Source organism: Canis lupus, chromosome 5 (genome assembly GCF_003254725.2).
Source record: "Canis lupus dingo isolate Sandy chromosome 5, ASM325472v2, whole genome shotgun sequence".
In the NCBI taxonomy this organism is placed as follows: domain Eukaryota; kingdom Metazoa; phylum Chordata; class Mammalia; order Carnivora; family Canidae; genus Canis; species Canis lupus.
The window spans coordinates 31,463,805-31,476,285 of record NC_064247.1 but is presented as its reverse complement, the minus strand read 5'-3'; the positions used below and the strand labels follow the sequence as shown (position 1 = coordinate 31,476,285).

At 58.9% G+C, this 12,481-nt stretch overlaps 2 protein-coding genes across 7 annotated transcripts; one reads left to right on the top strand and one right to left on the bottom strand.

The window, feature by feature from the left end:
- Positions 1-61: 61 nt before the first annotated feature.
- On the top strand, positions 62-6,446 carry RPAIN (RPA interacting protein). 6 transcript variants are annotated; one of them, XM_049110088.1, is made up of 8 exons: positions 62-473; positions 987-1,157; positions 2,318-2,378; positions 3,510-3,621; positions 3,776-3,839; positions 4,672-4,812; positions 5,620-5,663; positions 6,329-6,446. In XM_049110088.1, the coding sequence occupies exons 1-8, from the start codon at positions 210-212 to the stop codon at positions 6,348-6,350; spliced, it is 879 nt and encodes a 292-aa protein (XP_048966045.1). In that variant the 5' UTR covers positions 62-209; the 3' UTR covers positions 6,351-6,446. The 6 variants fall into 6 exon arrangements, 5 of the variants coding, with proteins under 5 accessions (XP_048966045.1, XP_048966044.1, XP_025317815.3 ...); XR_007410718.1 differs by having other exon boundaries at positions 63-473; positions 5,520-5,663; XM_049110087.1 differs by having other exon boundaries at positions 5,620-6,446.
- Positions 6,447-6,508: 62 nt separating this feature from the next.
- LOC112669146 (complement C1q binding protein) lies at positions 6,509-11,526 on the bottom strand. Its single transcript, XM_025462033.3, has 6 exons — positions 11,231-11,526; positions 10,514-10,664; positions 8,428-8,521; positions 7,228-7,323; positions 6,983-7,105; positions 6,509-6,898 (listed from the first exon to the last, which is right to left on the bottom strand). The coding sequence occupies exons 1-6, from the start codon at positions 11,439-11,441 to the stop codon at positions 6,749-6,751; spliced, it is 825 nt and encodes a 274-aa protein (XP_025317818.3). The 5' UTR covers positions 11,442-11,526; the 3' UTR covers positions 6,509-6,748.
- Positions 11,527-12,481: the final 955 nt, after the last annotated feature.

The following is a 12,481-nucleotide window of genomic DNA, read 5'->3' as shown; positions in this document are numbered from 1 at the left end:
GCCGGCGGGCCGCGCTCCGGCCAATCAGCGAGCGGAACGCCCGGACGCACGCGGCCCGCGGAGGGGAGGGCCGCCAATCAGGCGGGGGCGGCGCTGCGGGAAGGCCAGCCCTCGGAGCGCAGCCGGAGACCTGCGTCTCTGATTGCCGCTCGGACACTAGTCTAAGCCTAGACGCACCTCCCTTAGTCCAGGTTGGGTTGACCTCACAAATGCCACCGCGGCCACGCATCCTCGGGGTCGCCCCAGTCCGTCTCCGTGCGGGGCTGGCAGATGGGACGGCCGTTCCCAGAACGCCCCGCGGGCGCGCGCGAGGAGAGCCCGCAAACTACAATTCCCAGGGTCCTGCGCGCCCTCGGGGGGCGCGGCTTCCTGGCGGCGACGCTTGCAGAGAGATGGCCGAGGCGCCGGGCTCCGGGCGCCGCTCGCTGTACAAGGCGGTGGGCTCGCCGCGGTGGAAGGACGCCTTCCGGCAGGTGGGCGTGGGCTCCGGGGAGCCTTGGCTGGGCTGCCGTCACTGCCCTGATCCGCCCGGGCAACCGCCGTGCCGCGGGCCGGAGAGGCAGGTGCCGGAGCGCCGGGCCCAGTGGACCGGGAGCGGGACCGGGCGGGGACCGGGATGAGCTAGGCTGGACCTGCACCGGGCCGGGCGCCCCGGAACCTCTGGGCTCTGCGTGCGGGGCCCCACACGCCGCGAGTGCACCTGCGCGCCCCCCGCGCCACCTCCTGGGGGGCGGGGTTGAGGGAGGGGCGCAGGGCGGGGCGTTGGGGGGAGTGTACGGGGGGCGGTGCTGGGGGGACGACGCTGGGCTTCCACAGAGGAAATGCTGTCTCTTTCTGCCCCCTGCCCCCCCAGCGTCCCAGTACCAGATCATGACCTGAGCCGAAGGCAGATGCTTCACCGACAGAGCCACCCAGGCACTCTAAGAATTTTTATTATTATTATTATTATTTTTTAGCCAACTCACTTCCGTCTTTCTCCTTCCCAGGGATGCCTGGAGAGAATGAGAAACAGTCGGGACAGGCTGCTGAACAGATACCGCCAGGCTGGAGGCAGTGTGCCGAGGAGAGCTCAGAGCACCCTTCTGGTGCAAGAAGTGATGGAAGAAGAGTGGCATGCTCTGCAGTCCATGGAGCGCTGCCCAGAAGCCTTGAGTCAGGTCAGGCTGGGATCCGTGTTTCAGGGAGGGTGCTACAGCACCAGCAGTGCCCAGGGTCCTCTCTGTACCTCTCTCCTCAAGTCCTCCGAACCCACCCACCCTCCAGCGTCCAGTCAGGATTCCAACCACCTTTGATGCAGGCTCTTCAACCTTTAAAGTTACACTCTTCTAGGGGCAGCCCGGGTGGCTCAGCAGTTTAGCGCCTGCCTTCAGCCCAGGGTGTGATCCTGGAGACCCAGGATCGAGTCCCACGTCAAGCTCCCTGCATGGGGCCTGCTTCTCCCTCTGCCTGTGTCTCTGCCTCTCTCTCTCTGTCACTCATGAATAAATAAATTTTTAAAAATTAAAAAAAATAAAGTTACACTCTTCTAGATTCAGGGTTCGTCCACACCAGACTACCAACCTGCTGCATCACCATGTCTCATGAAACCAAAAATAAAGACGTTTTGCCCACTCCTAGGCTCCCCACTCTGAAAGTTTTGATTCCACAGGCATGGGCTAACAGTCTCTTGAGGGAGCCCAGCAGCTTTCTGATTCTAACCTCAGCCAGCGTCGGGGGCTGGGTGTGGATAGGAAACCGTTTACCATGCGCCAGGAAAAGCACCAGCTTGGAAGTCCGTAGTTGTGGAATTCTGACCCTGGTTTCGCTCTGGACTCTTTAACTGTCCTGAGCCTCTGAGCTTTGCTTTCATGTCTGTAAGGCAGTGAAGAGAACGTTGTCAGCGTTGTGAGGACAGTCTAAGAAAACATCAGCAAACTGCCCTGAAAACATCGGAGTGTCTCATGAGTATGTGTTATCAGGTGTCCCCAGGTGTCCTCGGATGTGCCACACGTCTGAGTCACATGATCACAGTGCTCACAGGAGCCCATCCAGCTTTCCTCCCACTTTGCAGAGGCCAAAGTGAGGTTCCTGGGGGCCAGGAACACTGCCCAGCAGAGCCATAGCTCCCCCGAATTTGGGCCTTTTGTTCCTTGGTGGTTTGTTGATGGCTTCTCAGCAGGATCCCGTTACCACATGGTCAGCATATCCTACTGAAGGGTGGACTGATTGTCTGGATTGAATCCCAATTCCTCAAGCCAGCCTCCCAGGCATGAGTCATCATGGGGCTTGCTGCCTGGTCATGACTGGAAACCTCGGATCAGCCCGCTTTCTCTTGCAGCTGGAGGAGCTGATGGACCTGGCTGTGCTCGAGGAGATCCAGCAGGAGCTGGCTGACCAAGGTGACCTCTGGGAGAGTCCTTCTACCTGTGTCTAGCTACCTGAGTGCTGACCGCTTTCAGAGCAGAATTAGTTCTCCACAGCCCTGCCTCCACTTGTGACATCAGGCTGCTGTCAGAAGTCTGCTTTTACTCTGACACCGTGGCTGGCTGGCTTCTGGCCTGGTGCCCAGACTCCTCGTTCCACTGTGCAGCTAGTGGTGGGGGCTGGGTGTGGCGAGGCCAGGTCCTGTGTGTGTTCGGTCCTCCCGTTAGTCTCTACCGATAGATGAATACTTGTCCTGTCGCCTTACAAGACGCAGTCGTGACCGGAGCGCTCATGTCACGTCATTCAAGTGCCTTCTCTCCAACATGGTTTTGTGGGTTTTTTTGTTTGTTTGTTTTTTGATCTCCCCTACCTGTTCCCTGTAATTCCAATCTTGCAGCGGAATTTAGGACTCTAGGTTCTTCTGCGGAGCCTTTAGCTAACAAGTGTGCAGTGGTGATGATGTACGTACTCGGCGGTCATTAGGAACACTCTAGAGCAGGGACCGGCAGACTTTCTGTGATGCTCCAGAGAGTAAATATCTGAGGCCTTGTGGTCCACGCGGTCCCTGCAGCAATGATTCAGTCCTTGGATGCTGTGAAAACAGCCATGGACCTGATAAGCATAGCTGGGTCCCAATAGGACTTTATTTGAAAGACCGAAGGAGGACTAGTGTGGGCTGCAGCCTGTGCCTGGCTCACTCTGTTGGGATGTATGGACTGTGAGCTCATTGGGCTCCTTCCTGCTGCATACTTGGCGTTGTGGTGTGTTTGCCGTGTGGACGAACACAGATTGTGAACAGTGCAGACTGAGAATGTGGACGTTGGAGGCTGGAAGTTAGTGCCCAGCCAGCATCTGCTCTCTTACCTACGGCTCTGCTCCTGCAGCCTCTGGGGATGCTCCTGGGCCTTGTTACCTTGTCCCCCAGCGCTGCACCTGCAGCTTGTGCTCACACGCAGGACAGGCAGGGGGAGGGAGGCTGGCTGCATGGTAAATAGTGTGCGGTGGGTGGCATGATCCGAAGCGTTGTCGGGTGTAGGTGAGGCTTGGCGGGGAGGCGGGTGGCCGGGGAGAGTGCCATGAGTGCCACAGCTGCACTTTCCCCACAGAACGGTCCATCCTCACTGAGTACGAGCAGAGCCTGCAGTTCGATGAAGAGTGTCTGCGTGTCATGCTGGCCGAGTGGGAGGCAAACGCTCTCGTGTGTCCCGTGTGTACAAAGTGAGTTCTTAAACCCTTGGGCATTCTGGGACCCCCCCCACACACACACACACTCCAAGGTGAGTGGCACCTCCCCCGGAAAATGGGTCATTTGGAAAGGTTTGGGGTCTGGTATGCTGGCCCCAGTGCTCTGTGATCCCCACTCTGCTTCCAGGTACAATCTGAGGGTATCAGGTGGCGTGGCCATGTGTCCGTGTGGCCTCTACCTCTCTTCCCAGGTGAGTGTTCCCCTCCTTCCGCACGAATCTGCTTTCCTGAACCCTTGCCACCCTGCTGGAGCCAATGGTGCTCCTCCTGGCAGCACAGTCAGGCCCCCGGGGAGCTGGAACCGGCTGTGGTGCCCACATCCCCGCTGGCCTGGCCCTTGGCCCCCCACTGATGGGTGTGCCGGGGCCCGTGAGCCCCAGGAACATGGTACCGGGCCTTTTGCAAGCGTTCTGTGCACCTGAGGACACAACCGTGTTCAGAGAGTAGGCTTCAGGGGCCGTGAAATACGGAAGGTGCCTCTTCACCGCCATGATGGGGCTGGAGGTTTGCTGGCTGGCTTCAGGTGGAAAGTGGGGAAAAGGAACCGCTCACAGCAGGGCTCAGACGTGCCGATGTCTGCCAGGCCCCAGGAGCACGGAGTCCTTCCCACCAGCTCCTCTGAGAAGGCCTGGCCTGTGTTCCCAGGGCTGTTTCTGGAAAGTGTGCCCGGAAGCTAAGTGCACATCCAGGATTTTGCCCTCTCTATCTTTCATGTAACTCAACAGCTTTTTTTTTTATACAGTTTCTCTTTTTGAGTGTTTCCTAAACATTCCATTTCCTATTGTTTAAAAAAAAACAAAAAAACAAAAACACTGTTTTTTTTCCCTCTTCCTTGATTGGGGCCCAGAACATATATGGAATGGCCCAGGTTGCCAGCTCCCAGAGGCAGAGGTGCCAGGGCGTCAGCAAGCCCGGTGGCCCCGTGCCCTCCTGGTCCCCCACAGGGGTGTGGGGAATCGGGGTTCTCAGGCTGTACCTGGGAGGCGACTGGGATCAGGTGGCCGTCTCATGCTTCTCTTGCAGTCTCCAGAACTGACTGAGCAGACGCTTCGTGGCTGCTTGGAGCGCAGCGTGAATGAGCACAGCACACACTGTCCCCACACGCCTGAGTTTTTGGTCACAGATGGGACAGAAGAAAATTCCAGTCTCCTCATGAGCTGCGTGGTGAGTCCCCCTGGGATCCAGTGTAGGGGCCACTCAGTCGTGGCTTCATTCCCACGTTGGCGGAAATCATGCTCAGAAACAGGCAGAGATTTAAAAATGCAGTTTATTCTCTAAGGAGTTTTGCTTAGGGATGTGGAGGTAATGTGCTTGAGCTCAGAGGTGGCCGTCACCTGGAGGGCAGGACATGGGGACCCCTGGGGGCAGGGCTGTGCTCCGACTCGGGTGTCACACCCCCGAGACCCAGATGGGCCGTCCTGGAGCCAGTTTGGCAGGAGGATGCAGGACAGCATCAGGTCACTGAGGACGCCGGGCCCACAGCTCCCCAAGGGTGGGTGGTGGGGCGGGAGGCAGCAGGGTCACCCGAGTGCCGCGGGCTCCCAGGTGGCGGCCTGAGGTGGCTCAGGATGTGGGCCCCACTGCTGGGGACACAGCCCACTCCCGTGGGGCAGGGGTGGTGCCCTCTGCCATCTGCTGCTGGACCATGTGCCTCAGTGGAGGACCCTGCCTTCCCCCAGGGTGCAAGGAGGTGGTGGGTGAAGGTTACGTGACAGGCTGGTGCTCCTGTGCTCCCACCACCCGGTACCCCCAGTGGACCCTCTGTGGGCAGGTGTCTACGCCACCTCCATTCTGGGCCGCTTGAGCCTTCGGCTCCATCCACATGGCTCGGGGTCAGTTTGCACAAATGCTTGAGTGCAGTTGTGCCCTAGACGCTGAAGCCTGACTCCTCACGCCTGCTTGGGCCCCTGCCGTGCCTGATGCCGTCCCTGTGACACCGCCAAGTGACCTGCCGTGCCTTTTGTCCTCAAGGGCAAGCTCACAGCTTCGTCCTCCTGGCCCTGGCACATGAGCAGGTCCGTCGTGTATTGGAGGTTGGAGATGTGAGTGGAGGTCGGGCTGTTGAAGAGCCCAGGACAGGCAGCTATGGCCTCTGCCTCATGGTTGAGGGACAAGCTGGCTGCCGCAGGGAGTGGAAGCCCATGGGGTTTCTGGGGTCTGGGCCCCTGGGCCTAGCAGAGGGAAGCCCTGTGGAGGCACTGTGATTGGCAGCGCTGGCTCCAGGGGATCCGGGAGACCGCTGTGGGAGGGGGCAGCAGCAGAGCTGAGGCAGGAGCTTGGGAAGACCAAGGTTGTCATCCTAGGCGTGCTGGGAGGGGCCATGAGTTCTGAGTCTGCTGCAGGGGCAGGAGTGGTGTGGACGCCCCTGGGGCACAGGCCACATCCTGGTCTCAGCTGAAGGAGCCTCACGTCCATGCGGGGCCAAGAGAGCCATCAGCCATCATAAGCTTGCATCCTCCTGGCTGCCCGCCCTGGGCCCAAGGAGTCCCTTGTCAGGATCCCGCCCCTCCCATCTTTGCCCGAGGCGCACACGCAGCTGCTGGGCCCAGGCCGCTGTCTGGGGCTGCGGGAGGGAGGTTGGCAGTGATGATGCCTGAACGCGACATACAGGTCACTGCGGACTGCATACTCGAACCTTGGAGATGATGTGTGCAGCCTGAACTCTTCTGTTTCCATCCAGGCTTGTGACACGTGGGCGGTAATCCACTAGAGCCAGACTCTGCAGTGCTGGGGTGACTGCCTTGTAAATACCAGCCTCTCATTTGTAACTTATTTTGTATTAAAATGTGTCAAACGTCTTTCTGTGCTCTGAGTGTGCTGTTGTCAGGTGGAAACAGAAGGAACAGGGAAGTCCAAGCACTTGGGAGAAGATAAACCAGTTTTATTGTCCGTTATTGTGTTATACAAAAATCTAGGAGTGGGAGAGTCGTACAGAAGCAGTAAATGAAGAGTAGTTAAGAGGGCAAAGGAAATAATTTAAATCTGAATTATTCTGCATGATATCAGGAAGAAAGCCATCTCCAGGGACACGTCCTGCTTCACTGCGGGCTCCTTCCCTGGCCAGGGCCCGCCATCTGTCCCCGCTCAGCGTCAGGCTGCTCTACTGGCTCTTGACAAAACCTTTGAGATCCTCAAGGAAAGTGATGTATTCTTGGTGCTCCAGGGCTGTGCTGAGCTCCACCAGCTCATCCGCAAAGGTGTTATCCACCCCCCGGTCGGCCAGGAAGTCCATCAGGTGGTCATACAGGGCCTGGGGACAGAAAGCACGTCCTCCTGGTCCTGGGGTGTCCCTGCCAGGCAGGAGCCCGCCCTCCTTCTCCTCCCCGCCACTCACCCAGTCCAGGGAGTCGGTGTTGAGCGTGTAATTCGTGTCCTTCCACTCCGACTCGCCCACGGCCTGGAAGCTCACCTCCCTGATGGAGAAGATGTCACTCTCATCCTCCTCCTCTTGCCCCACCTAAGGAGAGGATTTGCGGGGAGTGAGGCATTGCCGAAGACAAGACAGGTCCTACAGCTTGACATGCAGATGTCAGCCCCACTGGCCTCCTTGTCCCCAGGGGCGCCGCCCTTCCCACGTACCTCGTCTTCCGGGTAGTGACAGTCCAGTACCAGAGCCCTCTTGCCACCATCCTTGATGACTTCCACCACGAAGTTGGGAGTGGATGTCAGTTCAGGCTGGGGAAAAGCAAGGACGCATCAGGACCCGCCAGCGGGCTCACGGTTCAGGGGCCCAACAACACCACCGCCAGGATGGTCATTACCACTTCTAAACTCTTAGATGAGGGCAGCCCGGGTGGCTCAGCGGTTTAGCACTGACTTCAGCCCAGGGCGTGATCCTGGAGACCCTGCATGGAGCCTGCTTCTCCCTCTGCCTGTGTCTCTGCCTCTCTCTGTTCTCTCATGAATAAATAAATAAAACCTTTAAAAATAAATAAACTCTTAGATGATAATGCTCCTCCACCAGGAGTCTAGAATCTTCCCCAGCGTTAACAGCACATACCCACACGTCGGGGAGACTGGGCTCACTTCCAGCTAGCCCTTCCCAGGTCCTGAACTAGGTCTGACAGCGGAGACCACACACCCCAGGGTTTCACTTCTCCTGGCCCCTACTTGTTCACAGAACGTGCTAGGTTTACAGTGAGGAAACGTGAACTCTGGACCCAGCCAGGCTAAAGGACTTCCTCTCCCCTGGGGCCCATTTTCCTGTCCACACTGCAAAGCCGGCCCTGACCTCCAACCTGTCTCCCACTGGCCATTTCGGGCTCTTCCTGTCACAGCCTGGGACCCAGGCCAGTGCACCTCCTACCTGGCCATCCTACAGGCTAAAGGATCAGAGCAGCCCTCCCTCCAACACTGAGCTGACCTCTCCGAGCTCGGCCTCAACCTGGACTCAGCACCGGGCACACGGCCTCCTGACACATGTGCAGCCAGGATGGCCAGCAGCCCAACCCTGCCAAGGACTCGGACGTTAGTCTCTGAAGCCCCCGCTGTGGCCCCCTGCCCACGTGGGACATGTGGAAACACTTCAGGTGAGACTCCTGAAACCAAACCTCTCCCAGTCACAGAAAGGCCTAAGACGGGCTCGGTTCCCTCCACTGCGAACGCAGGCCCAGGTGTAAGGCCCAAGCCTCGGGGGCCAAGGTTCTGGTGCCAAAGCCGGCGGAAACAGCGCTCGGTAAGTAGGGCCAAGGACGGTGGTCCCTGGCTGTCCACACCCTCTGATGGCAGAGGCATGAGGACACTGCAGCTTCTCTAAGGCCTGGGCCAGTGCCTACTCACCTCCTGCTCATCCGCCTTCTGCCCCTGGGCCGGCTCCTCCTCCCCCTCAAACGTCGGCGGGATGCTGTTGTTGATGTTGAAAGTGACGGTGATCCTGCCAGTGGAAGAGAGGTCAGGGCTGTGGCTCTGTCCAGCAGAGGCGGCGCTGCTACAGTTGCACTTACACATGGGGCGGAAACCATGTTTCCAGGGCTGCCAGATTTAAACCCACAGGCCGGGCAGCCCTGGTGGTTCAGTGGTTTGGTGCTGTCTGCAGCCCTGGGTGTGATCCTGGAGACCTGGGATCGAGTCCCACATTGGGCTCCCTGCATGGAGTCCTGCTTCTCCCTCTGCCTGTGTCTCTGCTTCTCTCTCTCCTCTCTGTGTATTCTCATGAATAAATAAATAAAATCTTAAAAAAAAAATAAAAAATAAACCCACAGGCCCCACTTTATCTCCTTGTCTCCGCCACGTGCAGACGCAGTGGGTTACTAACTGCCCCCCCACCCTGCCAACCCAGGGCTCCTGGCCACCAGCCATTCGGTGGCAGTGAGCAGCAGAGGGTGCTGGGACAGCAGGTAGCCTCTCGTAAGAACTTTACTCCATGAGATCTGCCCAGAGGGACAGGGGAAGAGAGGCACACAAGGGTGCTGCTATGAGAGGGCCAGGATAGGCCCCGGGGAGGGGGCTCCCCGTCAACACAGCTGCCAGAGCTGTTTTTAAAAATATATTTATTTGAGAGAGCACGAACAGTGGGAGGGGCAGAGGGAGAAGCAGATACCCTGCTGAGTAGAAAGCCCGACCTGGAACTCGATCCCAGGACCCTGAGATCACGACCTGAGCCAAAGACAGATGCTCAACCACTGAGCCCCCGCCCCCCCTAAATCCATTCTTTAAAATACTTGTGGGAAGTTCCATATCGTGAGGAAGCAGCCTGGAAACACCCACCTCATGACAGTCTTCCGCTACAGAACCCTCCCCTGACAAATTGTGCTCCGAGTCTGAGTGCCCAGCGCAGGTAGGTGCCAGCTCCCCCACTCCGTGGGTGTACTCGGGACCCCCCTGCCGGTGTGCTTGGAGTTGCTCCCGTACAGGGATGCTGGTGTCACATTCAGCTACAAAACCTATCTAATGTGCCGCGGTGCTGACCACACTGAGCACCTGGGCACAGAGGTGCCGCTCTATTCACTAGAACATTATATTTACTCCACTGGCTACACGTTACCCTCAGAAAATGGTTTAGGGGAAGTTATGCAGGAAAAAAAAACATGGCAAATAAAGGCAAAGAAAGAATCAGATCCCAGTTCACAACATCTCAGAACTTTACTCAAAAAAGGGATGGTGAAGAGGTGAAGCAAATGGAAAGTTCTGTACCTTTCTAACGGGGACACTAAGCACATGTGGCTTCATCCACGCACATGGGGGCCACAGGCTGGTTCTCCCCACTGTAAACGTCAAATGTCAGGGGGAGGGCCGGGTTTCCCTCGGCCAGAACCCTGCACTGCAGAGGCGGCACCCAATCCGTCAGAACTGCACAAATCTCAGTCGGGGGCACCTCTGTGGCTTGGTTGGTGAAGGGTCTGGGGTTGGCTCTGGTGGTGATCCCAGGGTCCTGGGGTCGAGCTCCAGCTCCCATAGGGCACCCTGCTCAGGAGGAGAGCCTGCTTCTCCCTCTGCCCATGTGCGTGCTCTCTCTCTCAAAAATAGGGCAGCCCTGGTGGCTCAGCAGTTTAGCGCCACCTTCAGCCGGAGGGGATCCTGGGGACCTGGGATCAAGTCCCATGTTGGGCTCCCTGCATGGAGGCTGCTTCTCCCTCTGCCTGTGTCTCTGCCTCTCTCTATGTCTCTCATGCATAAATAAAATCTTAAAAAATTATAATAATAGTAAATGAAATCTTAAGAAGACTTTCTGATATGCGTGCCTGGGTCAGGCAGGGCCTTCCTTACCAGGACATCCTTCCTTCCTTAATAAATCCACGCTCAGCCAATCTGCGTGCAGTGAATGAGGCACCTGGAAATCATGTGTCCGGGGACCTGCTCTAAGGCATCCCTGGAAGATCGGGGAGGCTGCGCCGGGTCAGAGGGACCCCCTGCAGCCCACACTTACTTTTCTCCAGCTACTTTCCGCACTAACTTGGCCTCCGTCCCATTCATGTCTAGCTCCCAGCCCCCAGACATTTTGGGGAGGGACTTGTGCTTCTGTATTTTCTTTTCCTCCTTAATCTCATCATTCAGGAACTCGACGAAAGCTTTGTCCCCTGCAATGAAAACCCATAAGATACAGAAAAAGAAAAACCAGTCAGTCTTAAACCAACAAACGACTTGGGGTGATTGCTGTGGGAAACCTGGCCTCGACCGATTCTGATGCTTGTGCTGTTACGGAGGCTCTGGGCACGGAGTCAGACCCACGGGGCCTCGGTTCCCAACCTGGAAACGGGCTGGACACCCGTGGCAGGAGGCTGAGCTCAATTCTGGAAAAATGACTTCCAGCAACGAGCCCATCACCGCATTTCACAGCGAAGCCAGGCGATTCCCGTTACCCGCCCCAGACCACACACGACCTCCCCTGCTTTTAACTCTGACCAGCCGCCTCCCCGAATCCACCTCCGAGGCTCAGGATAGAGCCGGCTGCCGGGGTTTAGAAGCATCACCGCCAGCCAGGGAGCCACCACTCTCGGGATTAAGGCAGGAAACCTCAAGCCACGTGGGATTAACCTGGAGTCGTCCACTGCAGGGGGTCGTGAGTTTGGGGCCTTGGGCCCCCGCCCCCGCCCCCCTGGCCGCGGCTCCCCGGACCACCGCCCCCGCCGCGCCCCAGCCTCACCCTGGGTGTGCAGCCCGCCGCAGCCGCAGCCGCAGCCGCAGGGCCCGCGGGAGCGCAGGAGGCCCGCGCGCACAGGGAGCAGCCCGAAGGGCCGCACGCACGGCCGGGGCGCGGGCCGCAGCAGGGTCGGAGGCGGCAGGGCGGGGGCGGCGCGGAGCCCGGCGACCGCCGAGCCCAGGGCGCGGGGCACTCGGCGCAGCAGCGGTAGCATCGCGGCAACGCACGTGCGGGCGCGAAGGACGAACCAGGCCCGGATCCCGGCTCGCGCGCCGCCGGAAGTCCCGCTCCTCCCCGGGAGCGCTTCCGCGCCTGTGCAGTGCCGGCCCGGGGCGTCGGGCTGGCAGCGCCCTCTGCTGGGGCCGCCGAGGTCAGCGGGGCCGCCGGCGCCGGGTCTCCCCGCGGGACCCCGAGCCCCGAGGGTAGCTCCGCTCCGGGGCCGGCCCTCTGAATTCCCGCCACCCTTACCAAGCGTGGACACCACCCCGGCGTGCACACCACCTGTGTGCACCTCCCCAGCATGCACAGCCCCGGCACGCGCACACACACGGCCCCCAGCGTGTGCCCCTCCCCCCCACCAGCGTGCACCCAGTTCCCAAGACTTTGCATTGTTCTGGGACCAGGAAGCTGGGAGGAGGAGTGAGGGGCCCAGAAAAAGAGAGCTCTTAAGGCCCCGGAGAGGTCACTTGGGGCCTCCAGCTGTTCTTGGCACCCACACCCTACTCCTAGCAGCTCCTCGAAGAACCTCCTAAGGCGGTGTCAGAATCGCAGATGCAAAAGCCTTAGTCGTTACGGATTTTAAGGAATAAAAGGGAATGCAGAACTACGTGGGCGGCCGAACCGCATCCCAGACTTCAACCTCGCGGTACAAGTCCCAGGGCTGGTCCAAGAGCAAGGCGGGTGTTCCCATCGGAGATGAGCCCAAGACCCCAGCCCGTGGCCCGGGGGGGGGGGGGAGACGCTAATCGCCCCTTCCCCTGGCCCCACCCTCACAAGGTTAAGGTCTCCCCCGGGGGGAGCAGGGGCCTCATTGCCCTGACAGGGCGCAGGTAAAGGTGTTTTCAACCTTGTACCTGAGCAACCTGATGGACGCCCCTGCGCAGGGAACACAGCTGCTCTCCCTGGATATTCATCCCTCACCCTTAATAACCTGCTCGCCTCTGCTTGACAGTCACGGCTTTGGAAGTTATTTCCTTCCTCCTCCTTTGCTGCAAATCCTTTAGTTTCCTGTGTGGGGCTGCCCCTGGGGTCGTC

Coding starts and splice junctions, on each gene's coding strand:
- RPAIN (XM_025462030.3), top strand. CDS start 210: ATGCCACCGCGGCCACGCATCCTCGGGGTCGCCCCAGTCCGTCTCCGT. Junction 2,379..3,509: donor GCAGGAGCTGGCTGACCAAG/GTGACCTCTGGG, acceptor CTTTCCCCACAG/AACGGTCCATCCTCACTGAG. Junction 3,840..4,671: donor GCCTCTACCTCTCTTCCCAG/GTGAGTGTTCCC, acceptor CTTCTCTTGCAG/TCTCCAGAACTGACTGAGCA.
- LOC112669146 (XM_025462033.3), bottom strand. CDS start 11,441: ATGCTACCGCTGCTGCGCCGAGTGCCCCGCGCCCTGGGCTCGGCGGTC. Junction 8,522..10,513: donor CGGAAAGTAGCTGGAGAAAA/GTAAGTGTGGGC, acceptor TTCCACTGGCAG/GATCACCGTCACTTTCAACA. Junction 7,106..7,227: donor GTCACTACCCGGAAGACGAG/GTACGTGGGAAG, acceptor TCCTCTCCTTAG/GTGGGGCAAGAGGAGGAGGA.